Source organism: Sorex araneus, chromosome 2, assembly GCF_027595985.1.
Source record: "Sorex araneus isolate mSorAra2 chromosome 2, mSorAra2.pri, whole genome shotgun sequence".
In the NCBI taxonomy this organism is placed as follows: domain Eukaryota; kingdom Metazoa; phylum Chordata; class Mammalia; order Eulipotyphla; family Soricidae; genus Sorex; species Sorex araneus.
In genome coordinates, this window is record NC_073303.1 from 24,373,746 (window position 1) to 24,401,745 (window position 28,000).

Genomic DNA, 28,000 nt, shown 5'->3' on the forward strand with positions numbered 1-28,000 from the left:
AGAAAGAGTCAGCTACAGGTTTATGCCCTGCGGCCTCACTGGCTGTTTATATCTATACAAAACATCCATCCCAGAAAGGAATATGTACAGTGACATGTAGAGCTCCAGGCATCCAGTAAACAAGCCATCCCAATGTAAGCCAATCCATGTTAAGCACATAGGGAGCTAGCAGCACATCTCTTTTTCTTTTGTATGAGAACAAATGGTGCTGTGAGCACTCAAAAGTGTATGGGAAAAGGAGGGAGTTGGGAGAAACTAAATAAGTGGTACTGCAATCAAGCTATTGTCCTTTCTCCCAGGACTTCTGGTCCTACCCACTCCCCTCATGCCACTGTCTACCCTCCATCAGGCCAGCCAGACTAAGAACAGAAGTTGAACCTCGAGTAAAAGGTCCTCACTTGTGTTTCCCAGGTGATCGTTCATGCACATCTTGCCCCGCAATGACTCGGAAATCCTCCTTGTGGCTTCTAATGAGTTTGAATCTTTCGTAGTTCTAATACCACTCGTGGTTCTTAAAGTAAAGATCATTAATGAATTATTTTAAAAGAGAACTTCTGGAAGCAGATTTCTAAATGTACTGCTGTTAAGCCCAGAACTATGGGTTCCCACGTGGTGAGACAGACAGAGACATGAACACGATGATGCAAAAGCAGAAGGAGTTTTATTCCAGTTAACTGGGGTCAACCATCTCACCCACAGAGCGGTCTCTTGAGAGCGACCCCGACTTCAAGCAGTAAGCGGTTTATATAATGTTGGATTACATAAGCAGGACAGCCTTAGGCTTCAGGAAAATCTTACTTAGTGACCAAATCAGGGTGTTTGGCAAGCGGCTAGGGTATGTGGTGGACTCTGATAGGCTCGTTCCACCTGGCAGTTGCTGGGTCCATTCTCTAAGGCTTCTGGCACACTGTGATTGATTGGGCCCACTTGCTGGGCCCAGGAACTTTCCGGTGGGTTCAGGTTGGCTAGTTACATATTGTTTCATTGCTGGGAAACTGAAACTATTTCAGTTCCAAGAACTGAACCTGAGGCCCAGCTGATTTTGCTGATTCTGCTGATCTCTGCTGCCTTGTCATGGCGCCAGTGTCGCCCTGACACTATGTTCCAAGCAGAGAGATAGGAAAGCAAGCAAGGAGCTTGCCTGGCATGCAACTGACCTGGCAGCGAGCAGACATATATGGTCCTCCAAGGAGTGATCTCTGGGCACAGTCAGGAGAAAACCATAAGCATTGCTTATGTAGAAAAAAAAAAAAGACTTTCAGACAGATCTACATATTTTTTATGTACCTTTTATATATGCATGAGGAAAGTTCAAAACCAAGACAAGGTCTAGGCAGTTTAATAGGGAAAAGAGTCTCTCCTGCCTTGAATCGTTCTCTAAGCATGACACAACTCCCATGGAACGCCAAGGCACAGACTGAGCTAGCTGATCCTTCCCACATCCCCTCTTTCTCACTTTCCCAGCTCGCTCCCATCACTTTGGGGCCAGAGCCTGCTTCAGGGGTTAAATTTCCCTTAGCAAAAAGACCTCTGTCTCTTGGGGCGCCCGTATAGGAAAATGCCCATCTCAGCCAACTCGGGTGATTCCCTGAAGCTGAGTCATCAACATTCCTCCTGAAGAACTTCCCCACGTTCCTATAAACTGCTTGCTCAGCCCCAGAGGATCCAATTACTGTACTTACAGGTCATTTGCTTGCCCACTGCCTCCACTTCGGAAGTTGAATTCTGTTCTATTTTTGTCTGTGATAGGGGTGGAATCGAATGGATCCACATATAGAGTTATCAAGGTGGTTGAGAAAAGGCGTTCCTCAGTGGTGCTCAGGGGTCCCAGGGGTCACTCCCTGCAGTCGTTGGTAAACTGGGCCAGCGACTCAGGAGGATACAGTGTTTGGGGACCACAGATTCTGTGGTGCCAGAGATTCTCCAGGCCACCCTGCAGTGCTTGGAGACCACAGTGCTCTGGGATATACCCTTTGATGCCTGGAATCAAATCAAGGAGGAGCACTCAAGGCTTGTGCCCTGAGAACCAGAGAGATAAGGCATTTGCCTTGTATGCAGCTGACTGAGTTTGATCCCCACACCACATCTGGACCTTTGAGCTTGCCAGAAGCGACCCCCAAGTACAGAATCAGGAGTAAGCTCTGAGCACTGCCAGGAGTGCTCCCCCCATAAAAAAAAAGGCATGTGCCCTAACTCTTGGCTCTCTTTTATTGGTGAGGGAACTCCCAAGTAGTGACTGGCAGGCGGGGGTTGGGGGGGTGGGCAGGGCACATTCCCATCAAGCTACATCAGAAAAGTGTCTTTAGTTCCCCACCCCATTTTTTATACGTGTCCCCACTAAGTGGTCCCATGACATCTATCATGCTCCACATCATAACACTTGCCAAAATTTGTTGTAATTGCTGTTCGGTCTGATTTTGTGGTATAATAGATTGCTCACGCATTATGTTACATATATAACTCCTGGAGAGATATGAGGAGGGGGAGAAGAGGAGATAAGGGAGTGATGAGAAGGAATGGAGAATGTGTCAATGTGTCAGTCAAAAAAGAAAAGCATAAAATCGCTAATAGACCTCATTCGTAGAAGTGAGAAGATCGTGGAAAGAAAGAAACAGACAAAACCATATATGAAGAATAAGCAAAGTAAAGACTAGCACACTTGGGAAGGGGAAAGGAATTGTCCATTTGAAAGGAATTTGGAAAGGATAGGGAGTAGCAGGACTCGAGCGACAGCACGGTGGGTAGGGTGTTTGCCTTGCATGTGGCCGGCCCAGGTTCGATTCCTCCATCCTCCTCAGAGAGCCCGGCAAGCTACCGAGAGTATCCCACCTGCACGGCAGAGCCTGGCAAGCTACCTGTGGTGTATTTGATATGCCAAAAACAGTAACAAGTCTCACAATGGAGACGTTACTGGTGCCCGCTCGAGCAAATCGATGAACAAGGGGACAACAGTGCTACAGCGCTACAGGGAGTAGCAAACAAAAGAGTCTACAAAGAAAGAAGAATGATCTCAAAACTAGGAGAGAATTCAAGAGTCATCACGAGGGAGACAGAAGGTTTCAAGAAAGCAATACTACCATGGAACCTGGAAGATGAGGAGAGTGGCTTAGAGAGGAATTGGACTTGGCGTCCTGGGAGTCAGTGGTGATGGAAACCAAAAAGGGAAAATGAGGATGAGAACTACTCCTCCCCTCCTAAAACAAAGTGGCACCGAGGGAAGAGGAAGATAGCAGTGGTAGCAGCTCAAGGGAAGAACAGAGCTTGAATTTTTCTACTCAAGGAGACTAAGGGAGATACGAGACTATTCGTAACCTGTAGAAAGAGAATCACAATACAACAGAGCAGACAGTAGAGATGGAACAAGGTCACTTTTTAGAAGGACTCAAAGTCAAGGTCAGAAAGAAAGTGTTTTATCCTAGGAGAGGAAGGAGTTCCTTGGAATCAAGAAGGCAGAAAGCACAGGTGATGACATAAGATGTTTGAGATGGTGGGAGAAGTTGAAGGGCCCCTTGGATAAGCCAATGTCATTTGATGAATGAAAGGGTAAGATGCAAATCAAAACAATGAGATATCATCTTACACCACCGAAACTGGCACACAACAAAAAGAACAAGAACAACCAGTGCTGGCTCAGATGTGGGGAGAAAGGGACTTTCATTCATTGTTGGTAGGAATGCCAAGAAATTGAGCTCCCATATGACCCAGCAATACCACTTCTGAAAATATATCCCAGAGATGCAAAAAAAAATACAGTAGAAATGACATTTGCATTTGTATGTTTATTGCAGTATCACTGTATCGCTGTCATAGATTTGCTTGAGTGGGCACCAGTACCGTCTCCATTGTGAGACTTGTTACTGTTTTTGGCATATCAAATATGCCATGGGTAGCTTGCCAGGGTCTGCTGTGCAGGTGAGATACTCTCGGTAGCTTGCCGGGCTCTTCGAGAGGGGTGGAGGAATGGAATCAAATCCAGGTTGGCCTTGTGCAAGGCAAACGCCCTACCCGCTGTGCTATTGCTCCAGCAATATATATATATATATATATATATATATATATATATATATATCACTTGTATCACTTATCCCGTTGATCTTCGATTTGCTCAAGAGGGCGCCAGTAACGTCTCCATTCATCCCTGTCGCGTGCTAGTGTAGCCCAATGATATTTGCTCTCTTCAGGAATGGGAAGAGCCTCAAACCGTTCATTCAGGGTTTTGACAAAGAAGTCTGACCATCTCATTGGTGGGTGGCTGCATGGTCTTTTATGTCCTGTGGAATCTAGTAGGTAACAGCTGTAGTCCAGCAGTTGTCTCTGAATCGTATCACATGCCCATCTGATTTTGATGCCTTGGCAAACGAGACAGCATCCCTGATTCTTGACCTTTGATGGAGGTCGGAACTCCGGATTCCTTCTCTCACTTGAGTGAAACATGATACTCCTAGCATAGCTCTTTCAATTCCTCTTTGGGATACCCGAATAGCATTCTCATCCTCTTTGCATAGGGCCCAGGTCTCTGAGGCGTATGTTAATGCAGGAAGAACAGTGGAGTTGAAAAGTTGTGCCCGGAGCTGGAGGTTCTTTGTCCTCTTAACCACTTCTTCGATGCTCTTGAAGGCATTCCATGCTGCTCTCTTCCTCCTGCACATATATAAACTAATATCCACAGCCAGGGAAAAAGGGAACTAGGACAACTGGTCAATGGCTGGAATTAACTACAAGGGTGTGTGGGGCAGAGTAGGTAAGATAGAGAAGGAACCAGTATGACATGAGAATAATAGCTGGAAATGATCACATGGACAAGAACTGAGCGTTCAAAGTAGGTAAAGCAGTATTCCTGGTAACCTCTCAGTATCTGCATTGCAAACCACAATGCCCAAAAGGAAAGGGTGAGGAAAAAAAAGAAAGGGGGAGAGGGAGAGAGGAGAAAAGCACCTGCCATTAGAGGCAGATGGGGAGTGGGGGATGGTGATGGGAGGGAAACTGGGGACACTGGTGCTGGGAAATGTACACTGATGGAGGGGTGGGTGTTGGAGCGCTGTATGACTTTAACCTAATCATAAACAGCTTTGTAAAGGCCCATCTTAAAGTGATTCAGTTAAAAAAAATCCTTTTCATAGGTCCAACTTTAGAAGGGAGAAACTCCAAATAATAATAGTGAGGTTTTTTGTTGAAATATTGAATGTAATCAAAGTAACGAGAAAGTAAAGTGAAATTTATCAGCTACACAGGTGGGGTGGGGGGCTGGAAGGGTGATGGGGAGGTTTACTGTGATTCTTGGTGATGGAATATGTGCACTGGTGAAGGGATGGGTGTTTGAGCATTGTATAACTGAGACTTAAACCTGAAAGCTTTGTAACTTGCCACATAGTGATTCAATAAAAGAATAAATTTAATAAAAAATATTCCTCTTCTTAGGATAAAACACGTTTTTCTCCCCCTGTTTGATTTTTGGGCCACACAGATAATTCTTGGGGCTGACTCCTGGATCTGAGCTTAGAATCACTCCTGGGGGTGGGTTTATTGCAGTACTGTTTACAATAGCCAGAATCTGGAAAAAAACCCAAGTGCCTGAGAACAGATGACTGGTTAAAGAAACTTTGGTACAGCTACAAAATGGAATACTATGCAGCTATTATATAAGATGAAATCATGAAATTTGCATGTAAGTGGATGGAGATGGAGAGTATCATGCTAAGTGGAATTAGAAAAAGAGGGACAGACATAGAATGACTTCACTCATTTGTGGAATTTAAAGTAACATAATCTCTGAGAATGAAGAGATATGAGGTCGTGTGGCCGCAATAGTGGCCGCGCAGTTTTGGATTTCTGTATTTTAGTAACTAAGTCCAGAGAAATTTCTGCCAGAAGTTGCATCATTGCAAGCTCATACCTCTCTGCTACTTTATATTCCACATATGGGTGCAATATTTCTTCATTCTCAGCAATGGAAAACAAATCATCAAATGCTTCCTTTTCAGCAGGTCTGACTTTGGGGGAGAAACTCCAAACAATAATAGTGATTTTTTTGTTGAAATATTGAATGTAATCAAAGTAAAGAGAAAGTAAAGTGAAATTTATCAGCTACACAGGCGGGGTGGGGGACTAGGAGGATGGGAGGATGGGAAGGAGGTATACTATGATTCTTGATGGTGGAATATGTGCACTGGTGAAGGGATGGGTGTTCGAGCATTGTATAACTGAGACTTAAGCCTGAAAGCTTTGTAACTTTCCACATGGTGATTCAATAAAAAATAAATAAATAAATAAAGTAACATAATCGAGCACTAACACCTCAGGACAGTATAGATAAGGGCCAAGAAGACTGTACCACGGCTTGAAAGCCAGCCTCACATGCTGGGGGGAAAGGCAGCTGGGATAGAGAAGGGACTACTAAGTAAATGATGGTTGGAGGAATCGCTCAGGGTGGGAGATGCATGCTGAAAGTTGACTATGGACCAAATATGATGGCCTCTTAGTACCTGTATTGCAAACCATAACATCTAGGAGAGAGATAGTAAGAGAGAACGTGCCTGCCACAGAGGCAGGGGGTGGGAAGTGTTGAGGGTGGAGGGAGAGATACTGGGAACATTGGTAGTGGAGAATACTGGGCACTGGTGGAGGGATGGGTGCTCAATCATTGTATGACTGAACCATAATCATGAAAGTTTGTAAGTCTGTAACTGTATCTTATGATGGTTCAATAAATAAATATCACTGTATCACTGTCACTGTCATCCTGTTGCTCATCGATTTGCTCGAGCAGGCACCAGTAATGTCTCCATTGTGAGACTTGTTGTTACTGTTTTGGGCCTATCAAATACTCCACGGGGAGCTTGCCAGGCTCTGCCTGGCGGGCAGGAGACTCTCAGTAGCTTGCTGGGCTCTCCAAGAGGGGCAGAGGAATCGAGCACAGGTAGGCCACATGCAAGGCAAAAAATGCCCTAAATTTTTAAAAAAGAAAAGGCAAGGGGGAAAAATATTAAAGGGGAGGGACACTAAAGGTGAAACTGTTTCTTCTTGGCAGGAATGAAAAAGATTTGGAAATCCCTCTCTGGTAAAATTGGAAAGAACATTAATATACACTGGAGGCTTGAACCCCACAGAGTCCTTAAAAGTTAAAAAAAAAAAAACTGCGTGCAGACTCTAAGAGGCATTCTTCTTTCTAACACTGAACCTCAAGCATTCAGTGTTCAAGTCAAAAGCTGTCTCTAGTCCAATAATCTCTCTAAGTGGTGAAGTTAGTAGAATATCTGGGACAATCAGATCGTGCCTACGGGGATGGTATGCCCTTTCTAGCAGCCTGCTTTCCAACCCAGATGCAAATCACTTAGGAATCATGGTCTGAATGGAAGAGAAGGAATCTACAACCTGAGAGGTAGAAATTCACCACTAGTTTTGAGCTCATTTCACTATTAGGCATTACCTTTTAAAAATGTGAAATATATGTAAATGAAAATAAGTACTTTTTAGATTGTATTAATTGGTTTTAATTTTCTTATTTACATAGGTCAAAAATCATATAGTATTCAATAAAGGTACCTTGCTCATTTATTTTTTGATCATTATATTTGCCAGTTCTTAAGGTTTTTTTGGAATAAGCAATATAAAGTAAATTTTTTTTGTATGTCAAGGGGGTAGGTTGGAATTGGGAGGGAAACTGAGGATATTGGTGGAGGGAAGGTCACAGTGGTGGTGTTGGAACACTAAATACTCGAAACAACCGTATAATGAACAACATTGTAAATCATGGTGTTTTAAGTAGCACTGTAGCACTGTCGTCCCATTGTTCATCGGTTTGCTCGAGTAGGCACCAGTATCATCTCCATTGTGAGATGACTTGTTACTGTTTTTGGCATATCGAATATGCCACGGGTAGCTTGCCAGGCTCTGCCATGCGGGCAGGATACTCTCGGTAGCCTGCCAGGCTCTCCGAGAGGGACAGAGGAATCGAACCCGGGTCGGCCACATGCAAGGCAAACGCCCTACCCGTTGTGCTATTGCGCCAGTCCGGTGTTTTCAATAATGATTAATAAATATTTTTAGAGGAAAAAAAGTACGGTAAAGGAGGACATGTGAATTAACTTTATTCATATTGCTAAAAATTAGTAAATCTCAACATCACAGGAAATGAGAACAGGGGTGGCAGGGTGGGAAGGAGATAACAGACAAAGACCTGCTGAAAAACTAGGAAGAGAGTGGAACTTGGCATACTAGGCAGGAAGGACTTCCAGACAGGAAAACCCTGAGTACTTAGGATTTTAGGGTGGGAAGGAAACGAAATAGAAATAAGATGTTACAGAAAGAGGGCAGAGAGAAATAAAATTGTAACAATGATGATATGAAACCCTTGTATGTTTCATAATTTTATTTCGATTGGACTTAATTGGTTAGCAGGTAGTAGAATTTTTTTTCTATTATCAGAGAATTTTGCAGCGCACAGAATGGAGAAACTCAGTTTATTCTAGCAAATTAATCTGACTACCCAAGCACAACAGAATAAAGTCATGGATTACCAGAATGGAAACAATTAAAGTATGAAAACCAAAATAGATCTGAATTGAGTATCTTCACTTTTTGGTTTATCCCACCCACCTCTCCCCTCAGGCAGACAGAAGATGGTCTCTGTCTTATTGATCTCTCCCCATAATTGTCTTGTTGAGGTTATTGTCTGTGTTCTCTCATTTAATTATATCAACAACTCAGTGAGGTAGGTATTATTACTCTTTCCATGTCACGAACGAGGAAACTGAGGTCCACAGAAGTGAAGTAAGTTGTCCAAGGTTACTCATGGACAGAAAAGTTTCTTAGTGACATTATAAAATACACAGTTAAGTGCTTCTTGGTGGTGGAATATATGCACTGGTGAAGGGATGGGTGTTCAAGCATTGTATAACTGCTTAAACCTGAAAGTTTTGTAACTTTCCACATGGTGATTCAATAAATAAATAAATAAATAATAAATTAAAAAAATACAGAGTTAAGTCATTTTTGTTCCAGATGAATATCATTCAGTATAATTATATGAGCCTAAATGGTATACCTATTATATAGATAGATAGGTAGATAGGTAGGTAGGTAGGTAGATAGATAGATAGATAGATAGATAGATAGATAGATAGATAGATAGATAGATAGGGACCATCAACATATATGTTACCCATCACTGACCAAAGAATCACTAAGTGATGCGTGTATTATTTTAGGGAGGAGAATAGGGGTCCACATATAGTGGTGCTCGGGGTTTATTCCAGCTCTGTACTCAAGGATCATTCCTGGCAGAGTAGGGGTACCATATGGGGTGCCAAGTATCAAAGTCGGTCGGCTGCTTGTAAGTGCATTACCCACTGTACTATAGTTTGAACCTAAAGCTCATATTCTTCAGCACCTCACAAATGTTGCTGCTTTCTGAACAGAAAATTGGAAGATAGAAAAGAGGGAGGTGTAAAAAAATAAAGCTCGCCGAGGGGGTGCGTGCACTCGCGGGTTCTCTGGGCGGCTCTGTCTCACTGCCCACGTTCGGTACCCCGGAACTGCTGTGTGTGCCGTCGGTCAAGGGCAGGCGATGGAAGGAAGAAGGCCAAACTTGTTGCTCGATCGGTTTATTTCATTCTCTCTCCTTGCTTCTCTCCCAGCTCTCGGTCTCTCTCTCGATCTGTGGATCTGGCCCCCAACCCACTCTTACAGCCTAGTTAAATCTCCACAGCATGAGGGGGTTGGGGCATACACATAGGTGTGGTCAGCAATAGGGTAAGGTTCCTTTCCCTCAGGGGATGCTTCTCCTAGGACTTAATTCTCTTTCAGCAGGAGGATCCACCCAAGGGCAGAGTCCCATGAATGTGTTTCTCTTCTCCTCAGCCAGCAAACATATAAGAATTCATAATATTAATCATTTTGTATGGACACAATAAAAGATGCATTAAAGCTTATAGAATTGCTCTCCTGGGGCCATCTCAATCTCAGACTACAGTGCTCAGGCCAGAACAGTCTTTCCAATCCCTAGCAGGGTCCTAGTCTCATCATTACTTTTGGATCATGACAGCATTTGTCTATGATCAAGCTCTTAACTTATAGTTAAGAATTAGGCACTTTGGCCAGGCCCATCTCGATGCCAGGGTAGCACATAACTCACCGCTTGCCCTGGATCCTTCCTGTCTTTCGTTGGGACCCTGCTTTTGGGGTGCTAGGAACTGAGGGCAACTGAGGCTTAAGTGGAGAAAGCAGATGCCCAGGAGGGAATAATATTTGAGGCCAATTAAGTCCCAAGTTACAAAAACATAATATTGTCTTCTTGTGTCTATACAAAAAGGACATAGCTTTAAAGTAAATTATACAAAATGCATAAAGAGGATAGAAAGGCAATGTTATAATATTCAGTGTCCTAGGAAGTTCTGACCTTACCAATTAACAGAGTTTGATTAAGGGAAGAGCAGATAAACTGGTAGAAGTGGTTACAGATAAACAAAGGAATGGGAGTGACTCGGGAGCACTTTGATGGGCGTGACTGATAAACCTAAGCTCCTTGTGGCAAGGGGAGCAGGACAAACCAATGATATCCAACAGGGAGGAAGGGAGAAGAAAAGTAGATGGAAGGAAGAGGAAAGAGGGAAGGAGCTCTATAGAAACATTTTGAGAATTAAGGAATGGTTTTGCAGACACATTCCAACCAGCAAGGGAAATGGTTATGCCAGACTCAAGAGCAAAGTGGTAGGTAGTACCATCCAGTTTAGAAAAATGAGGTGGTGGTCCCAAAAGAACATTTTCACAAGTTTGCCTATTTTGACATCTGACTTATACCCCATCCTACCTCCTTTCCAAGTATTAACAACATATTCTTCTGATAATTTTTTCCTTTTAAACGAGATACTACCCTGACTGAAAAGGTCAAAAGCTAAAAATATTGTGCTCAGATTTTCCATGCACTTGACTGCATGATTTCTTTGCTTCAAGTCTTGCCTAGAAGAAGCAACTGAAACATTTTCCACCCACACAAGTCATTTTCCAGGCACCCATCCCAGGGTTTCTCTTCCTTCTCTGCCTCGATCCTGTTGTTCTTATCAGCAACTTTCCAAACTACAAGAAAGATTTATTTTTAAATAGAGATCATTTTGATATTTAAAGCCAAAGTTCCTTTTAAATAAGCCCCTTAACAATATGAGAGGTGGGGTACAGTTGCACATGAGTTTCTGAAAACTAGTTTTCCTTGGGCAGGTTCTCTAGATACTGTGAGTCCAACAGCTGTGCATCTCACAGAGCAAAAACAGTACCTGGAATTCTATTCACATAATCACTCATTTGGAATGATACTTGAAAGATCCCTATTCTAAGTTCTCTTCTTCAATTGCTCTTTCCTCTGTTTTTCCACCTTTCTTTCTTAATAGACAGTTCAAAGTTTGCGTCCATAGGATTGGTTATTCTGTCTCCTCGGTCTCATTCCCACGGATGTTGTTATGATACCTTTTTTTGTCATTTATTTGTCTTCATGCCTGTTTCTCCACTACACTCACTTTCCCTCTTGGATCCTTAAGTACTTTCAGTCATTATCTTGATAACAATGAGATCTGGAACCTAAACAGTACTGTTTAGGTAAAAAAAATAATTCTGACACTTTTTTAAATGGTAGAAAGGAATTTACTTAGCATTATTGCAATAGGGAGCCAACTTAGGCTCCACGCTGAAATGTACAACCAATGAATCAGGGAAAGGGGATCGTGAATAGAATGTTACTGAGAGGAGGCATCTGGAGTAGGGGGTTACTGATCTGCTAGAGGCATGATTGAACTGACTGTATGGGATTCTTGTAGTCAATTTCTGAGTAAGTCCATTTTCCTACACCAAGAAGCTATTCTTAAACATCAACAGCACATCTGGAAATTCAACTGCAATTCTGACGCTGTACTGGGAGAGAGCATCGATTTTCATATAAAAGCTTAGTATAGAGGCTTATCTCCCAATAATGCTCTCTACTCTGATGCCAACTACAGACCCAGGCTGGCACTGTGCTTCTAATAAACTGGCTACAGCATGGAGATGGAGCAATAGCACAGCAGGTAGAGCGTTGGCCTTGCATGCGGCCGACCCGGGTTCGATTCTTCCGTCCCTCTCAGAGAGCCCGGCAAGCTACTGAGAATATCCTGCCCCCATGACCAGAGCCTGGCAAGCTACCTGTGGCATATTCGATATGCCAAAAACAGTAACAAGTCGTCTCACAATGGAGACGATACTGGTGCCCACTCGAGCAAAATTGATGAAAAACGGTTGTACAGTGCTACAGTGCAGTGCTACAGCTTGGAGATGCCCATGACCTCCACATGTATGATAAATTCACGAGTGTAACTCACAGAACTGAGAAAGCCATTTACCCCATTATAAGAATAGCACTGTAGCTCTGTAGCACTGTCGTCCCGTTGTTCATCGATTTGCTCAAGCGGACACCAGTAACGTCTCCATTGTGAGATTTGTTGTTAACTGTTTTTGGCATATCTAATGTGGCACGGGGAGCTTGCCAGGCTCTACTGTGTGGGATTACTCAGAAGCAGCCATTGAGAGAGATGTAGAGTACCAAGTACAAAGAAAAATACATAGGCGTTTGCAGGCTCTTTCGAGGTATGCCATGCTCTCCAAATGTCCACAAGTTCACATCTTCAGAAGTTCTTTGAAGCACCTTATTTTGTGTTTTTCTGGAGTTTTACTTAGGTATGACTGACCTAGTCATTAGTTGTTGGTGATTAAACTCACTCTTCAGCTTATCTGGAAGTTTAGGAGTAGAACTGCAAATTCCAAGCCTCTCATCACTTGGTTAGTTCTCCAGGAAGCAAGTCCCCATTCTTGATACTTCCCAAATGACACCAAATCACATCAGAAAAGATATCTTTATAACTCTCGATAATTAATAGGTATTTGAGAGCTGCAACGATGAAGACCTGTGGATGAAAACCAAATGTATAATATGCCTTTTTGTTTCTCTATGATCAAATAGGTATTTCTTTTGAAATCATAAGATCATGCCAATTTATCTGTGCTCATTGCTAAGGCTGAATTGGGTAGGTCTAAGAGGACAGGGACTAATTTTAAGAGAGCTTAGTGTAGACCAAATAAAAAGTTTAGTCAGCAGAATATGGCAGCAGTTAAGGTATTTGCCTTACAAGTGACAGATTCTGGTTTGGTTCTTGGCAAGACTTGATTCTGTGAAGACTGGAGCACTGACAGAAGTGGCCCCTGAGTGCAGAGTCAGGAAAAAGCCGTGAGCACTGCCAGATGTGGTTCAACACAAAGTGAGACAAAATAGAGTATGTGAAAGTACAAGTTTATTCAGGAGCAAGAGAGATAGCACAAAGGCTAAAGCACTTACCTTGCTCACGAATGACCCCAATTCAATCCTGGCCACTGCAAAGGGTCCCATGAGCACTGCTGGAGCATGACCAAAGGATCACTAAGCACAGAGCCTGCAGTAAACCCTGAGCACTGCTGGATTGTGGTCCCCAAATAAACAACAACAAAAAATTTAGTCAGGAAGGGAGTTGTCCTAGCATCAAAGGGTTTATAGAATGAATTAATCTAATTTCAAGAAATTCCTTGTTCTTGTTAGTCAACCCCATTCATGTCACTTACTGACTCTGTGGTTCTAAAACTTGATAGTGGGTAAAGTGGGACATACGTGTACAGAGTTGTAAAGCTTCACTGACCAAACTGTATAGTGTAGGGTAACATTGAATTTGTCCTCTTAGCCTTGCCACAAGGAACTTAGTTTATCTTAAAGCAATGTCCTTTCTGTATGGGCACAGGAAGACAGTTAATGTTATGCTTTGTAACTTGGGAACTGATTGACTCCAATAATACTTACTCCTGGGCAGCTGCTTTCTCCAACTCAGTTGCCCTTAGTTCCTAGCACCCCAAAATCAGGGTCCTGACGAGGGATGGAATGGACCCAGGGAAAGCTGTGAGCTACCCTGGCATCGAAATAGGCCAGGCCAAAGCACCACAATACTCAACTATAAATTGAGAGCATGGTCATAGACAAATGCTGTCATGATCCAAAAGTAACTACAAGACTAGGACCCTGCTGGGGTTAGGAAAACTAACCTGGCCTGAGGACTGTGGTCTGGAATATATAGTAAATGTCCTCAGAAAGAACCAAACTTTAAGTCTGATATATATATCTCTTACTGTGCTCATACAGAATGACATTGCTAGAAATATTAGAAGTAAATTTACTATAACTATTTAAGTGGATTTCTAGCTGAGGAAGGAAGAAAGCGACACACCCTTGTTTGGATCCCACCCTTGAGTGGATCTCCTAGTAATCTGGAGTAATCTCCTTAGATGAGATTTTGTTAACCTGCCAGAGAAATGGTCTTACCCCTCTTTGTTGATTTGTTAAAGTTCAACCCACCTTTGTCTCACCACACTATGTAGTTGCTGTATAAACTAAGACTGTAAGGGGAGAAGGGGCAGAGGTAAGACAGAAGCAAGGAGAAGAGACAGAAGCAGAGAGAAAACACGGAGGCAAGACAGAACACACAGGAGAAGACACAGAAGCAAGAGGGAAGACACTGAAGCAGAGACAGAGAGAGGTCAGAAGAGACCAGAGGAGAGACTACAGAGACAGAGACAGAGACAGAGACAGAGACAGACAGAAGAGAGCACAGCAGCACACACAGAAGCAGAGCACAGGAGGAGTCATCCTGACCCAGTCTATACACAGCGGCTCGAGAGCACCGAACGCGATCGGCAAGAGAGAGAGAGAGAGAGAGAGAGCACCACCCGGAGAGCCCTCAAACAACATACCATACACATCATCGCAGCCTTCCGCGCTTGCACGTCTTTGTATTTCTTACAGTACAGTATTTGAAACCAGTGGTCAATTAAGAACACCTGATTAAACAAACAAAATCCCTGCTTTAGGTTTAGTGTTTCTAAACCAGGTATCTTCAGGTTGAGGTAGCTTTGGGATAATATATTTGGGATGAGATACATTTTTTAAATATGTTTAGAAATGGGGCTGGAGAGATAGCAGGAGGGCACTTTCCTTGTACATAGCCCACCCAAGCTCAGTACCCAGCATCCCATGTAGTCCCCCAAGGCTGCCAGGAGTAATTCCTAAGCACAGAGCCAGGAGTAACCCCTGAGCATTGCCCCTATGGTCTCTCCACCAAAAAATAAACAACCAAGCAAAAAAAAAAAAAAACCACCCAAAATGATGCTTGGAAATGCTTCCCAGAGTGTCACAGCATCACCTATAGAGACTTCTCATCATAGACATTGTTTGGACAATACATGGCAATTTAGCAGAATTAAATAGTTTAAAACATAAACTTCTAAGTCTTTAAGTATAATTATGTGTAAATAATGAGTTTTCCTCATAGAAGCCGAGTTTTAACATTAAATTATTTTTAGGGAATTATTTTTAAGAGCCACTCCCAATTATCGATCTTCAGAGCACACCTGATTTTTTTCATTGTGTCATCTATGCATATACATGTGGATGTACATATATATGTATGTATGTATACATATGTATATATACACATATATGTGTGTATATATATATACATACATACATACATATACACACAGACGGATTGGGAAATCCTGAAAAGATTGGACCTGCTTTTACCAAACTTATCACTGGTTATTCTGCTGTCACTTTGTGTTTTGCAAAAAAATGAGTCTAAACAGCATTAGTAGAACTTATTATAATAATATCCTTTGAGGTGAAAATTATAAAGCCAAATCCTAGCAAATGATTAGATATATTTCTCAAGTTGACATCTGGTAATACTGAATGGATACTTAAGAAAAATGTTTTTAGCTTCACATTTTTGTTTTTGAAAAAAAAAAAGAACTGTTTTAGTGACAAAGCCTACTTTTAGGTTCCTTTTTTACTAATACTTGGAAATGCTCCACTGGAAAAACAATTCACTTGATCTATCTTGTCTATTCCCTTTGTATGTAAAGAACACCCTTGACACACATCACCTCCGCATTCCTCCAGAGATGGTGAATGAAGACATTTATACACACTTGAAATTGAAATATTTTTAAAAATATGAAGTGATATTTGTAAAGTCTACAGATCTCAATGTCAAATACTCCTTTATTTGTTAATTTATGTCTCTTCCCTCTTCCATTGTGGAGGGTGAGACACAATATAGAGCTGATCTTCTTTTACGGACACTACTGTAATCTAAATTTGGTCTATGCTTTTAATAGTTCCTCCGTTGCCCTCTCAAACACCACTAACAATTCCTGAGGTCATGGGTAGATGTTTTCACTTGATCCCGACTGAGGTTAAGCAGCATGCTGTTCATTTTTTCATGATAACCAACAAGCCTGCCGCTGACATACTACAGGTCCTAGTCTTTGATGTCCAAAGCATTGCTTCCATTTTCAATGATACCAAAATCACACTTTAGTTTTCATTCATTGGTTTGGGACTCAAAATGCACAGGAAAACTCAAAGGTTTTGCTTTGACATAGCAATGTTTCCTGTCCTGATGACTGGTAGTGTGCATGTTAAGGTAAGAGTCTCTGAAATCATGCTTTATTTTGAAAGTTGTCTGCCAACCCCTCAATTAAGTATATAGTGGCACTTCTATTGATCTGAACATTTTATGGATACACTTTTCATTTTATGGCACATAATTATTAGGATTAAAAATATCTAACATAAGACACTCCTGAGAGAATGGTTAACACCCACAAAAAGTCTTGTGTATATATTTGGACCTTTCTGTGTCCTTTAAAACTCTTAAGACAAAAAATTGTGGCAGCATTAGGTATAGGTTACCCAGGAAGTGATCAAATTCCAAGGAGATTTTCTCAGGTTTTTAAGTTTTACCTGAGTCCAGACCAGGTTGTGGCCAAATTAATGGCATTTTCTCAAAGACCTACTCAAATGTCATAAGAGTTGCATTTAAAATGACTTTGATCTAAAAAAAAAAACTTTACCTTTCTCCAAATAAAAATTGTCTCCAAAATAAAAGTGAGGGCAAAATGAGATTATAAATGAAGTAATGGCTTGGGCATGAAAGCTGAATAGCCATGATTGCAAAAATAACTTATCAATAAGCATTATACCTTTCTTACATAATTCGTAAAAGAAAATCACGGAAGTTACAGCTTGTATTTTATCCCTTCTCATCTACCCTGGAAAATGTCTCCTAAAGCTTAGAACTATAATTAACTAAACCAGTATCAAATTCTTAATAACTAAATGGTTCTCATCTAGAAAGTGAACCACCACAGATCTAGAGTGATATTGTTCCACTTGAAGATTCAACCTGGGGCTGGAGCAATAGTATAGCGGTTAGGGTGCTTACCTTGCACGTGGCAGACCCGGGTTCGATTCCCAGCATCCCATATGGTTCCCTGAGCACCGCCAGGAGTGACTCCTGAGTGAAGAGCCAGAAGTAACCCCTGTGCATCACCGGGTGTGACCCAAACAGCCAAAATAAAAAATAAATAGATAAATATTCAACCTACATTTAAGGGAAGACAAAAGGTACTGTTTACCCAATTTTCACAGAAGAAATTTATATCAAGTGTTTAAGTCTCATTTATCTTATGTGGACAGAAATATGAATCAGGGAGAAGATCTAGGTCTGGCACTTTCCTCTGTAGCACTGTCATCCCATTGTTCATTGATTTGCTCAAGCAGGCACCAGTAACGTCTCCATTGTGACACTTGTTACTGTTTTTGGCATATCGAATACACTATGAGTAGCTTGCCAGGCTCTGCTGTGAGGGCAGGATACTCTCGGTAGCCTGCCGGGCTCTCCAAGAGGGATGGAGGAATCGGCCACGTGCAAGGCAAACGCCCTACCCACTGTGCTATCATCCACTTTCCTCATTCTGTGAATAAGCAATGGTGCAGCCCAAAGTCCTAAGGCTCTCACAGCTCTTCCGTCAGGCCTATCTCCCTCCCACTCATTCCTGTATCTCCTCTTGTTTTCAGCACCAGAGATTACTTATAGCATGTCTTGGAGAAGGTAAAAGCAACAGGTGGTATTTTATGAAAATCTTTTTAGTCCTCTTATCAAATTCAATCCTGATTTTGATTTTGTTGGCATTCAAGTATATATATATGTATATATATATATATATGCATACACGCATATTTGAGCTGTTACAGAACACAATGTGCAACAAAGCTTTAGCGTCACACCGGAGCAGAAGCTACCTACCTATCTTAGGTTTTGAACCACAGGCTCTCCCTGCAGAACTATAAACAGAGAAGCTCACTTGCAACAAGATCTGAGGTGGCTGTTGATTCTATGCACACCTGATTTGCAAATCTCCTCATGTTTCAGGGGAATTAATTTCTTGTCTTGTACATATTTTGTTTAGAGGGCAAAAGGAATTTGCTAGCTGAGCAAATTCACCTATTCTGTTCTCTAACCAGGGTCTTTTCTACTGAGGCATGTGCCTAAAAAATTCCCTCCGGCAACATCATTGCCAAAGAGAACAACACTCAGTGAGAGTTCAACTATAAAATGAGATCTTTAAGAATGCACTGTGTACTACATACACAGAATCTGATTCTCTTCTTGAAATAAAGGCATATGAGCTTATTGATAAAACTTACAGAAAACTACTGCTTTCTTTTATGTGCATATGAAATACAAAGAGAAAGTTGCTAATGGGGCAGAATATTTTCTGAGCATATGTTGCAAACAACACGAGGTTCCACCTCCAGTTATTGACAAGAAAACTGAAGATGGCAGAGTAAAATAATGTGGGGAAGTTCAAATACTGAATGGATGAGCAAGAATTTAAAACTACATCTCACAAGGTCAAGTTATATTGCATATTCAGCCCAACAATTTGAACAACTTCGTTTTAAGATGTAACTAAAATACAGATTTTTAAAGAAAACTACTGAACTGAGTTGGTATGAAAAATACAAAAATCAAGGTCCAGACTTTGCAAAATTATGATTTTCTGACTTGTAAACAACTTGTAAACACTGTATCTTAACATTCTTGGTAAAGTTAAATTTGCTACGATAGTATATAAAAACTTGATTTTTCTCATATTTGTCACATGGACTTTTAATCAGAGAAAATTAACATCATATGTTGCTCATGGAAAGAGTCCAGAAATACAGGCTGACTTAATGAGGGTTAATAGATGGGGGCAAAGGGAAAAAAAAATATAAAACTGAACCAGTGCGCCACCTAGTGATAAGACACTTGCTTTACAATAGCAATTTCATTTTGCAAATCAAAATTCTTGAGCCCGAATAATATTTGTAAAACTCGAGAAAAATGTGTTATTATTCTAAATCTATTCTAAATTATAGGTTCGTGTGGGCGAGATACTTTTAGTAGCTTGCCAGGCTCTCCGAGAAGGGCGGAGGAATTGAACCCGGGTCAGCGGCGGGCAAGGCAAAAGTCATACCCGCTGTGCCATCGCCAGGAAAACAGGTACACTATGATAGGATACAGTTATTCTTAAAGATTCCATTAGAATTAGAATTCAGATTCTACTCCGTAAAGATGTATCAGGTTCTGTTTATTCTCTGTCCCCCAAAACTTTAGGTACTATTTTATGAATTGACAAGGGTTTCAAGTTCAAAACATACATAAGTCTGAGATATCGGACAAGTCTGACTAGGACTCATAAAACTCAGTCTAAGAACTGAGCATCTTTATTGTGAATGTCTTGTCCTCCGGGCTTGTGTCCATTAAGATAATTCAAGGGGAGCTTACACATTGTACAAACATGCTGTCAAAAGCCAAAATATTTTTAATCTCAAGAACTTTCAAGACTTGGTATCATGAAGGAAATACATCTCATATTTCCTAAGTTATATATATATATATATATTTTAAAAGTTACCCAGGGAAAAATCATGGCACGAAGGTTTACGTCCTTTATCATTACACTATTTTTTGAAGTTACAGTGCTTTTTATTATAGCAGAGCTTATAATAGAGTGACTGGCTCTGAGAGTCTCGGGCAGCTAAACTTAGATAAGTACCTAGAAATCCAAAACAAAAACTCCAATCATTCAGAAACTTGAGCATACAAATCATGATTTTATATGTGATCTGGATCATGTCCGTAAAAAGATCTTATTAAAGCTAGAATTCCCAGAGTATTTTGTGGAAAACAATAGAGCATAGTAAAGAAAAACGCAGATAATAGGAAACCCCAACTTAGCATTAGCTGTATGACTTTGAGAAATTCTTTACTTACCTGAACCTTTTTCAGATGATACAATAGGTGTACCACATTAATGCCATTAAGTGTTAATGACACTTATGAAATGTCTGATAACAGTCAGTAATGGTAGTCATTTAATGCTGTGAGAGCAAGCTTTTTAAGGAACTCTTAGAAGCAGGTACTTATGTGGAATAGTATTGGTCTTGGAAAAAATAAAAACTCAAAGCAACTCTGCCTTTGCCATCATACCTCCAAGATATTTAAGAAAAACTGGTTTATAAAAAGTGACAAAAAGAGTAAGAGAAAACATTTGTGTCTATCTACAATAAATGAGCTGAAAAAGTGCCATCAAGAATCAAAAGCCCCATAGAGCGTTTAAAGACAGATTTATTTATATATAAGTGCATGAAATTAAATACAGAAACTTTATTAAAATATTGTATATTACAAATTTTTAATCTAATAAACTCTGTGTAATGAGATTTAAGTGCTGGATTCTTTTTTAACAATTGTTTTTGTGTATCAGTAAAGAGTTCACCCTGTATATTACAAAGAGGAGAGACACGTGTGGACCTCAGAAATAGTCCTGTGACTAGACAGTGGATGGTATTAATTGTGCATCTTTTCCTTAAAGCAACGATGTGAAACCAGATCCTGTTTTTGTAGAACAAGTTTCTATAATCAAAAATAACTTGCACTATTTATTGCTGCCCTTTGACTAAAAGGAGTGAAGATAATTTAAAATAAAGAGCAACATTTCTAAGAGTAACCTGATGCTTATCACATTAAATTAAAATTTACTGCAAAATTTGTGTTCTCCAGGAAATTATGCTATATACACAATAATATTTGTACATGAGTTAAGAAATAAAAAATTGCTTATATAAAATTAAAAATCAATAGTATACAATATTTACATCTTGTTAGATATTATACATAAACATAAATAATCCTTCAAAATTAAATTGTATTATGTAAACATGCAGTACACATACTCATACAGTGTAGTTTACAGTCTTAACAAAAGGGGGAAAACTATTCACATAATGCAGGGTACTTCATCATTTATGCCTTTGTTTTTGTGCATTATTCCTTCAACGTTTATTCTATTCTTCCTGTCTTTAAGCTTCACAGTACATTATTCCTAAGGTAAAAATAATCCCTGATGGTAAACATAGTCCTAAAGGTTAAATAAAGTGTCTGCCTTGTACTACAATATAAAACTTACACTGCTCACACTAGAATATATAGATTAAAAAAAACTAAACTTTAAAATCCCACATGTAATTGTCTTGACTAAAATATGTCACATTTCATACCTGCTTGGAAAAGGAAAAAACTACATAATAAATCATGAAAATATATTGAAAGTAGTTATCTGTCATAGTCAAGGTGAAATAATAGATTTTTATTAGACCATTAGTTCCTTTGCACCATTCCTAAACTCTGATTTTCCAATCATGAATCTTGCTAAAATCACTTTGCAAAAGTATCTTAACTTCCAAGGCACTAAGGCATCATTTAGCTTTTAAAAACTGTACTGTGGTTTACTAAATGATTCATCAGTGGTCTAAGAGTTAATACAATTTGAAAGTTAGTCCTTTTTATACCAATCAGGTAAACTCTATTTTGGTATTTAAGTAAAGGCATTTTAGTAAATTTAAAGTAAGTTAATTTCCCTCATTCTAGAATGACTAGAGTAAGGAGTTAATACTTTATGGTAGAATCTTATGAATTTTACCCAAGTTATATGAGGAAAACAATACTGGGGAATTTCATATTGTTCATCCAAATGTATTAAGCTCACTTCTGCTGTGTTCGTGAATGCATGCGTGTGTGTGTGTGTGTGCTGGGAAGAGGGCCAAAATTTTAGAAAATTCTTACATTGTGAATTCTTCTGATATCACAAATGTCAACAATTACACTATCAATTCATTCATCCAGTATTGAAAGCAAATTTTAAAAAAATTATTCAAACAAGTGCTTCCTCTGAAGGAAACTAAAATGTTACTTCTTAAAGACATTTAGTGATGTCAGATATTTTAACTTAAAGCAAACCTTCTGTTATTAGTAGCATTTTCAACAACTATCATTTATACAGGGCTCTGAAAAAAACTGATTTTTAAAAAAATTACCAATATATAGAATTTAATAGGGAAAGGGTGTAGCTGGTTATTATGCACTATCGTTCCTCTTCATACATATTTATGATACACTATTTGCCAGTTTCAGACACATAACTAAATACATTTTCCCCAAAAATGTATAATCAGGTTATTACCATCAAGGGGAGATATATGTGTTATATCTAATCTAAAAATTATGTGAGACTCATGCTTTCTTGATTTGCCTATAGCATTTATTTTCAATAACATTACAGCTGCATAACCACTAGGTGTTAAGAACATCTCTTCTAAACCAACATCTCTAATTCTACCAACAACCTGTACATGTTTAAACCATAACAACATGACATCTATATGGAAGATAATTGGAGACGTTTAAGAAATTGAATTAGTTCTTAAAATCAAGAACGGGATGAAATGTTAGTTCAACAAAGAGGATCAACAAAGTTCATAGTCAGAAATTTGAATTATTTCCCCAAATTTAATAAAATATTCATTGATACATCTCCACATTTACTGAAAATACTTTATATAATATGCATTATTTTCTCAAACAATTTCAGATACAGTTTTAGATAATTCAGCAATCTCCTCAAAAACTTTTGTTTTTTGCTTTTGTGTGTTAGTTATCCCTCCAACTTTTCTTCCTGTCTTTAAACTTCCTTCTGCTACAAAATACAACCATGTTTGATTTTTTTCTTTTGCTTTTTTTAGGGATCAGGATAGCTCGACAGGCTGAAGCACATGCTTTACATGCAAGAAACCTGGGTATAATCCCGGGAGTAGCCCCTAAACACCACCAGGTGTGGTCTCAAATAAAACAAAACAAAACAAAAAGTGAAAACTTTTATTGAAACTGAAGTTAAAATAACTTGGGACCATTTGTTATCATCAGTTCTAACTCCTGAGATTCATTCTCACCTCTGATTATTAAAATAGCAGTTTCCTAGCTATCCATCAAGTGCTGCCAATCTTTTCTGCAAGTTAATTTTACCAAAATTCCTTAATTATTTTCCACATTTCTCATATCTTAAAAACAAATAATGGTTCTGCAGAGATTCTGATGAAGACTTTCTGAGGGAAAAGTGTGCAATACCAAGAGGGAAGTAGTTGGAAATATTTCCAAAAATACCCTTAGCATCTTGTTACTTCTTGAATTATAGAATCGGTATGAATCTAAAATACTAGTATTTCCTTTTTATTAAAAAAAAAACACTGAACAATTAGCTACTAATTAACCACCTTCAGTCCACAGAAGCAAGAAACTGGTAGACACTAGGGCCTCATTATAATCCTATAAAATTGGGACTATACTTCAAAGTCAAAATACCCAATGGGAGAAAGAGAGATGATTATGTAGAGAAGATATTTTCATCTCTAAAACTTTATTAGGTGTACATAGCAGAAATGTAATGGACATCAGCTTAATGAGGTCAAAGAAAGTAAAATAGGGGTAAAGAAACAAATGCATAGTTTCATCTACCATTTTTCTATTTTAACCAGTGGTAAACACAATCCCATCCTTCCTTCCCTGCTCTTTTCCACCATCATCAACTCCCACAAACACTCATTGACAAATACATGCTGGTTTTAAAAATAAAGAGTGGAGAAAAATACAAAGGAAAACATAATGGAAACTGAATCACAATAGAAATTCTTTAGTTTCCTTAATATTTGGAAAACTAAATGAAAAACAAATATATTTTTAAAAATCATGTATTCAATTCTAATACCTGTATTGATATTAAAAAGTAAAACTTAGAAAATTTGAATGACTATCCATTGATCAATTACTGTCAAGATATACTGCCTTCTCCATTCCTAAAAAAAATGTGGACAAGTTAAAGGGTCTGGTATATGTATTTCAGAGCAATGGTATCATTATAGAAGCACCATTTGGTGTAAAATTTGGAAAGAAAACAGAAGAATCGGGGAGAGGAAAAGGACTTAAACTCTCAACTAGAAACAAATATTATTACAACCTTCTTATTTAAAATCATTTTGCTAGCTCTTGGGGACTCTGTGGGCAACAGTTCATCCTAGCCACCTTTGTACTTAGTACACAAAGTACTTGGTACAACACTTTATAATAGCAGATTCACCCAAAATATTTGCAAAACTAAATTCGTTGGAGCATATTAACTTAGTGGCCCCAACCACTCACTCATTTTAGAGGTTGTCTCAACACCTTAACATTCTTTAATTTGAAATCGCCCATCTTTATATCACAAATATATGATATAAAGAACAACTTATTTCTTTATTTTCCACTTTAAAGTATTTAAAACCCTTGCAGATAGGTTTGCAAAAAAGTATACTGCAAATACTTGGAAAGCACATTAGGAAACAAACTATAACACTGTTTGAAGACCTAACAGAAGAACAGTAAGTTACAAGTACTGAATATAATACATTACAAGCCTCCTCAGAGGACTTTATTGAAATCATCCACTTGGAAGACAACTTATATCTCCTTCATCTAAAATGTTTTAAGCACTTTTTCTATAGCTTTTACAGGAGGTCCCCTAACTAGGACCTGTGAAAATTTCCAATTAGTATCTTAAGTAATAATTAGATTGGGCACAGGAATTTATTCCTTGGGAACTGATTACATTATCAGCAATATCTTAGTAAATATTTTTAAATAAAGGAGTATTAACTGCAGAGGATACCACCCTTCTTGCACGTATCACAAAGAAACTTCACTGCAAAATTACAGAAATTTTAAGAAGGTGTGACCCAAATATATCAATAACAACTTCTATCATATCATAAAGATTTCTAGCTCTATTAAACCAAGAAAAAATTCCCCAAATAAAAAAATCTTAAACATTCTTGACTATTTAAAAAAATCATTAAATCGAACAAATTTATCAAATTTCCCACTAGAACATTAAAGTGTTCACTGAACAATAGCTTTTCAATTATACTATTTATATAGCAGCTTTATACATTTGGATGTATATAATGATATGTATATATCATTAAACATTTCTTCATGTATATGGAAGTATAAGATATATATAGTTAAACATTTCTTAGGAAAATCACTAACTTAAAAAAATAGCATAGAAACAGCTGTATGTCAAATTAATTAGTTCACTATTCAACTGCATTTCAAGACATCAATACTGACAGTAAATAAACTACCAATGGAAAGAACTACAAACAGAAAAAAAAAAAACAAAAAAAACAAGAACTCCCCCAAATGCTAAAAGCATGCGCACAGACACATACACACACACACTCTCTCTCTCTTCACAATGTACAACAATTCAATAATGGACACTCTACAAACTATTAATCATCCAATTATACTTCCATTCTAGAGTAAAAACAAGAGTATAAATCTCTTTGGTCCATACATTCACACATTACTTCATGGTTAATTCTATATTCTGAACCAAACACTCCAATTACCCTAACACGACAGTTTCTTAAATCATAAAATAATCATATATTAAAATAAACATTCATTTTGTGGATCTGAAATAATTTTCACATGCTAGTGATAATTCCTCTCAAAGAATACGAATACTTTAAAATTACTGGTAGAACAGTCAAAATAAAGGAGAAATACAATTCAAGTCTAAAAGAGAAAGATAAATCAAATTAGTTTGGAAAACTAATGCCTAAATTTAATTTGGGAAAACATCAGGCATATAACAAAGATATAAAAATAATTTCAGGCCTGTGCATAATAAAAAGGATAATTTTCAAATTACACATTTTGAAAAAGAAATGGTTACTTATCTTTCTAAACAAACTTTCAAGCAACAGGATCAGTAAACACCAAAAACTGGCTCTACCCTCCCAACTCTTCACTGTTAAGGTAGTTAACATATTCTGATTTTAATGACAAGGGTAACAATGATATTAAATCTGAATGGGACCTAACAGAAACCTGCTTTTACCAAAAATCAAGTTATAAAATAGCAAGGCTCAAATCACAGATCAATATTTTGGATTGTCCTTAACTCATATTCTCTGCAGTGGCTCTTCTATTGATTTATCACATATATATCTCAGATATTTAGAAATCTCAGTAGGAGACAAATTCAATGATGTTCTGCTTCTTTCACTTTCTATACTTTTTAAAATTATAACTTCCAAAACCTCTTATACTTAGAATTTTGTTCATTTAAAATAAATGTCATTATTAAATTTTAACAAATTAAATAGCATCAAGAGCTGACCAAATTGAAATGAATCATTCAAATATGTTTAGTACTGTACTGATATGTTCAGATTAGTTGCCAAATTAAAAATTTTCCATTTACAATTTCTCCCAATTTTTACTTAGCAAAATTGTATTACCACACATCCAAAGAGGGTTTATTACATTACTATATGACTTGTTACTTATATACAAATGAGGCTTGTTGTTTTCACAGCCTAATTTAGGCCACTCCTGAAATATAGTTAATACTCCAGAAATGAAAGAATATTTGTATTTTGTCAAAAACCAAGCTATATGCAACAAGAGGTATAATCCCACTGAGATACTACTTAAAAATGTTTTCTCCATGAGACACATGGCAAAAACCTTCTTTAGGAGGGTCAAGGAATGCAACATGCATTTCAGACTTCTTTTCTTACAAAATGTATAAGAAATTTTCAAATTATATTTTTATGACACACAAACTACAATGAGTGTGACCCATAAAATTTTTTAATTCTTATCAATTAAATATGTATGAGGGAAGCTATCAAAAGAGTGTTATTTAAGTGAGTGAAAAGGATGCACCCTATAGATCTAATTTGAGTCTTTAAAAGAGTTCAGCTAGTTTTTGATTATTATTTCAGCATAAATTAAAACAATGCCTAAAGCCCTAAATCCCATAAATGCTCACAATAAACTCAAATAATTTATCTCACATTAAATGATTCAGCATTCAGCACTCATATGGAATTTAGCATTACAAAACAAAATTCTCACTACATTACCTGAATTTGTGTCAAATATGTTCACAGCACTCATCTAGCATCTACACTTGCAAACTGTCACATGATAAGTGTTTTTTAAAAAAACAAAACAAGTGTTTGGCACATATATCGACTCCTCAAAGCGTCCCTCTAACTTTAACACAACACTGTTAAAAATGAGCATTCAACACCAATGTTAATCTGATTGACAGCTAAACAAGGTGCTCTTCTTGTAGCTTCACATCGTGTAATGCGCCTTGTCTGGGACGGAGGCACGTAAGGTGCAGTGCGGTAGTGCAATCACTTGAACACCAGAGGGCGATCTTTCCACAGAGCTCGAAGCCTGTGATTCGGCTGCTTCCACGTTTCTCGCTCCCTTCCATTCTCGCTCCTTAGCAATGCTGTTCTGAGCATCGGTGTGAAGTAAACCATTTCCACAGAAACCTCAAAGTGTAGCAAGGATCCTTGAAAAGGAGATGATCAATGTCAGTACAGTCTGTCCAACTCCCCACACCAGAGCTTCTAGCGGGGCCATGTTCTTCCCTGCCACTCTGTAAATGCCTGCTACTGCTGCACCTGGGGGAGAAAGAGGGAGGGAAACAAAATGAAACATCCCGTTACTTTATAAAATCCGAAGTGGCTGTAATTTATGAACTCATTTTTGATCAAAACAGAGCAAGTCAGTATTTTCATTTTATAAATTTCTAGGCGTTTCCATGTGATTAGGAAGTTGTACATTTCCAAACCATCACACTGTCACTGTCATCCTGTTCTTCGATT

The 28,000-nt window shown here is 38.6% G+C and overlaps 1 protein-coding gene across 1 annotated transcript in view; it reads right to left on the reverse strand.

Moving 5' to 3' along the window:
• Nucleotides 1-20,537: 20,537 nt before the first annotated feature.
• TMEM170B (transmembrane protein 170B) overlaps nucleotides 20,538-28,000 on the reverse strand; it is a 38,283-nt gene continuing 30,820 nt past the window's right edge. Inside the window, exon 3 of the mRNA XM_055127085.1 lies at nucleotides 20,538-27,796. Within this exon, the coding sequence (XP_054983060.1) occupies nucleotides 27,666-27,796 (131 nt within the window). The 3' untranslated portion in view covers nucleotides 20,538-27,665. The remainder of the gene's footprint in view (nucleotides 27,797-28,000) is intronic.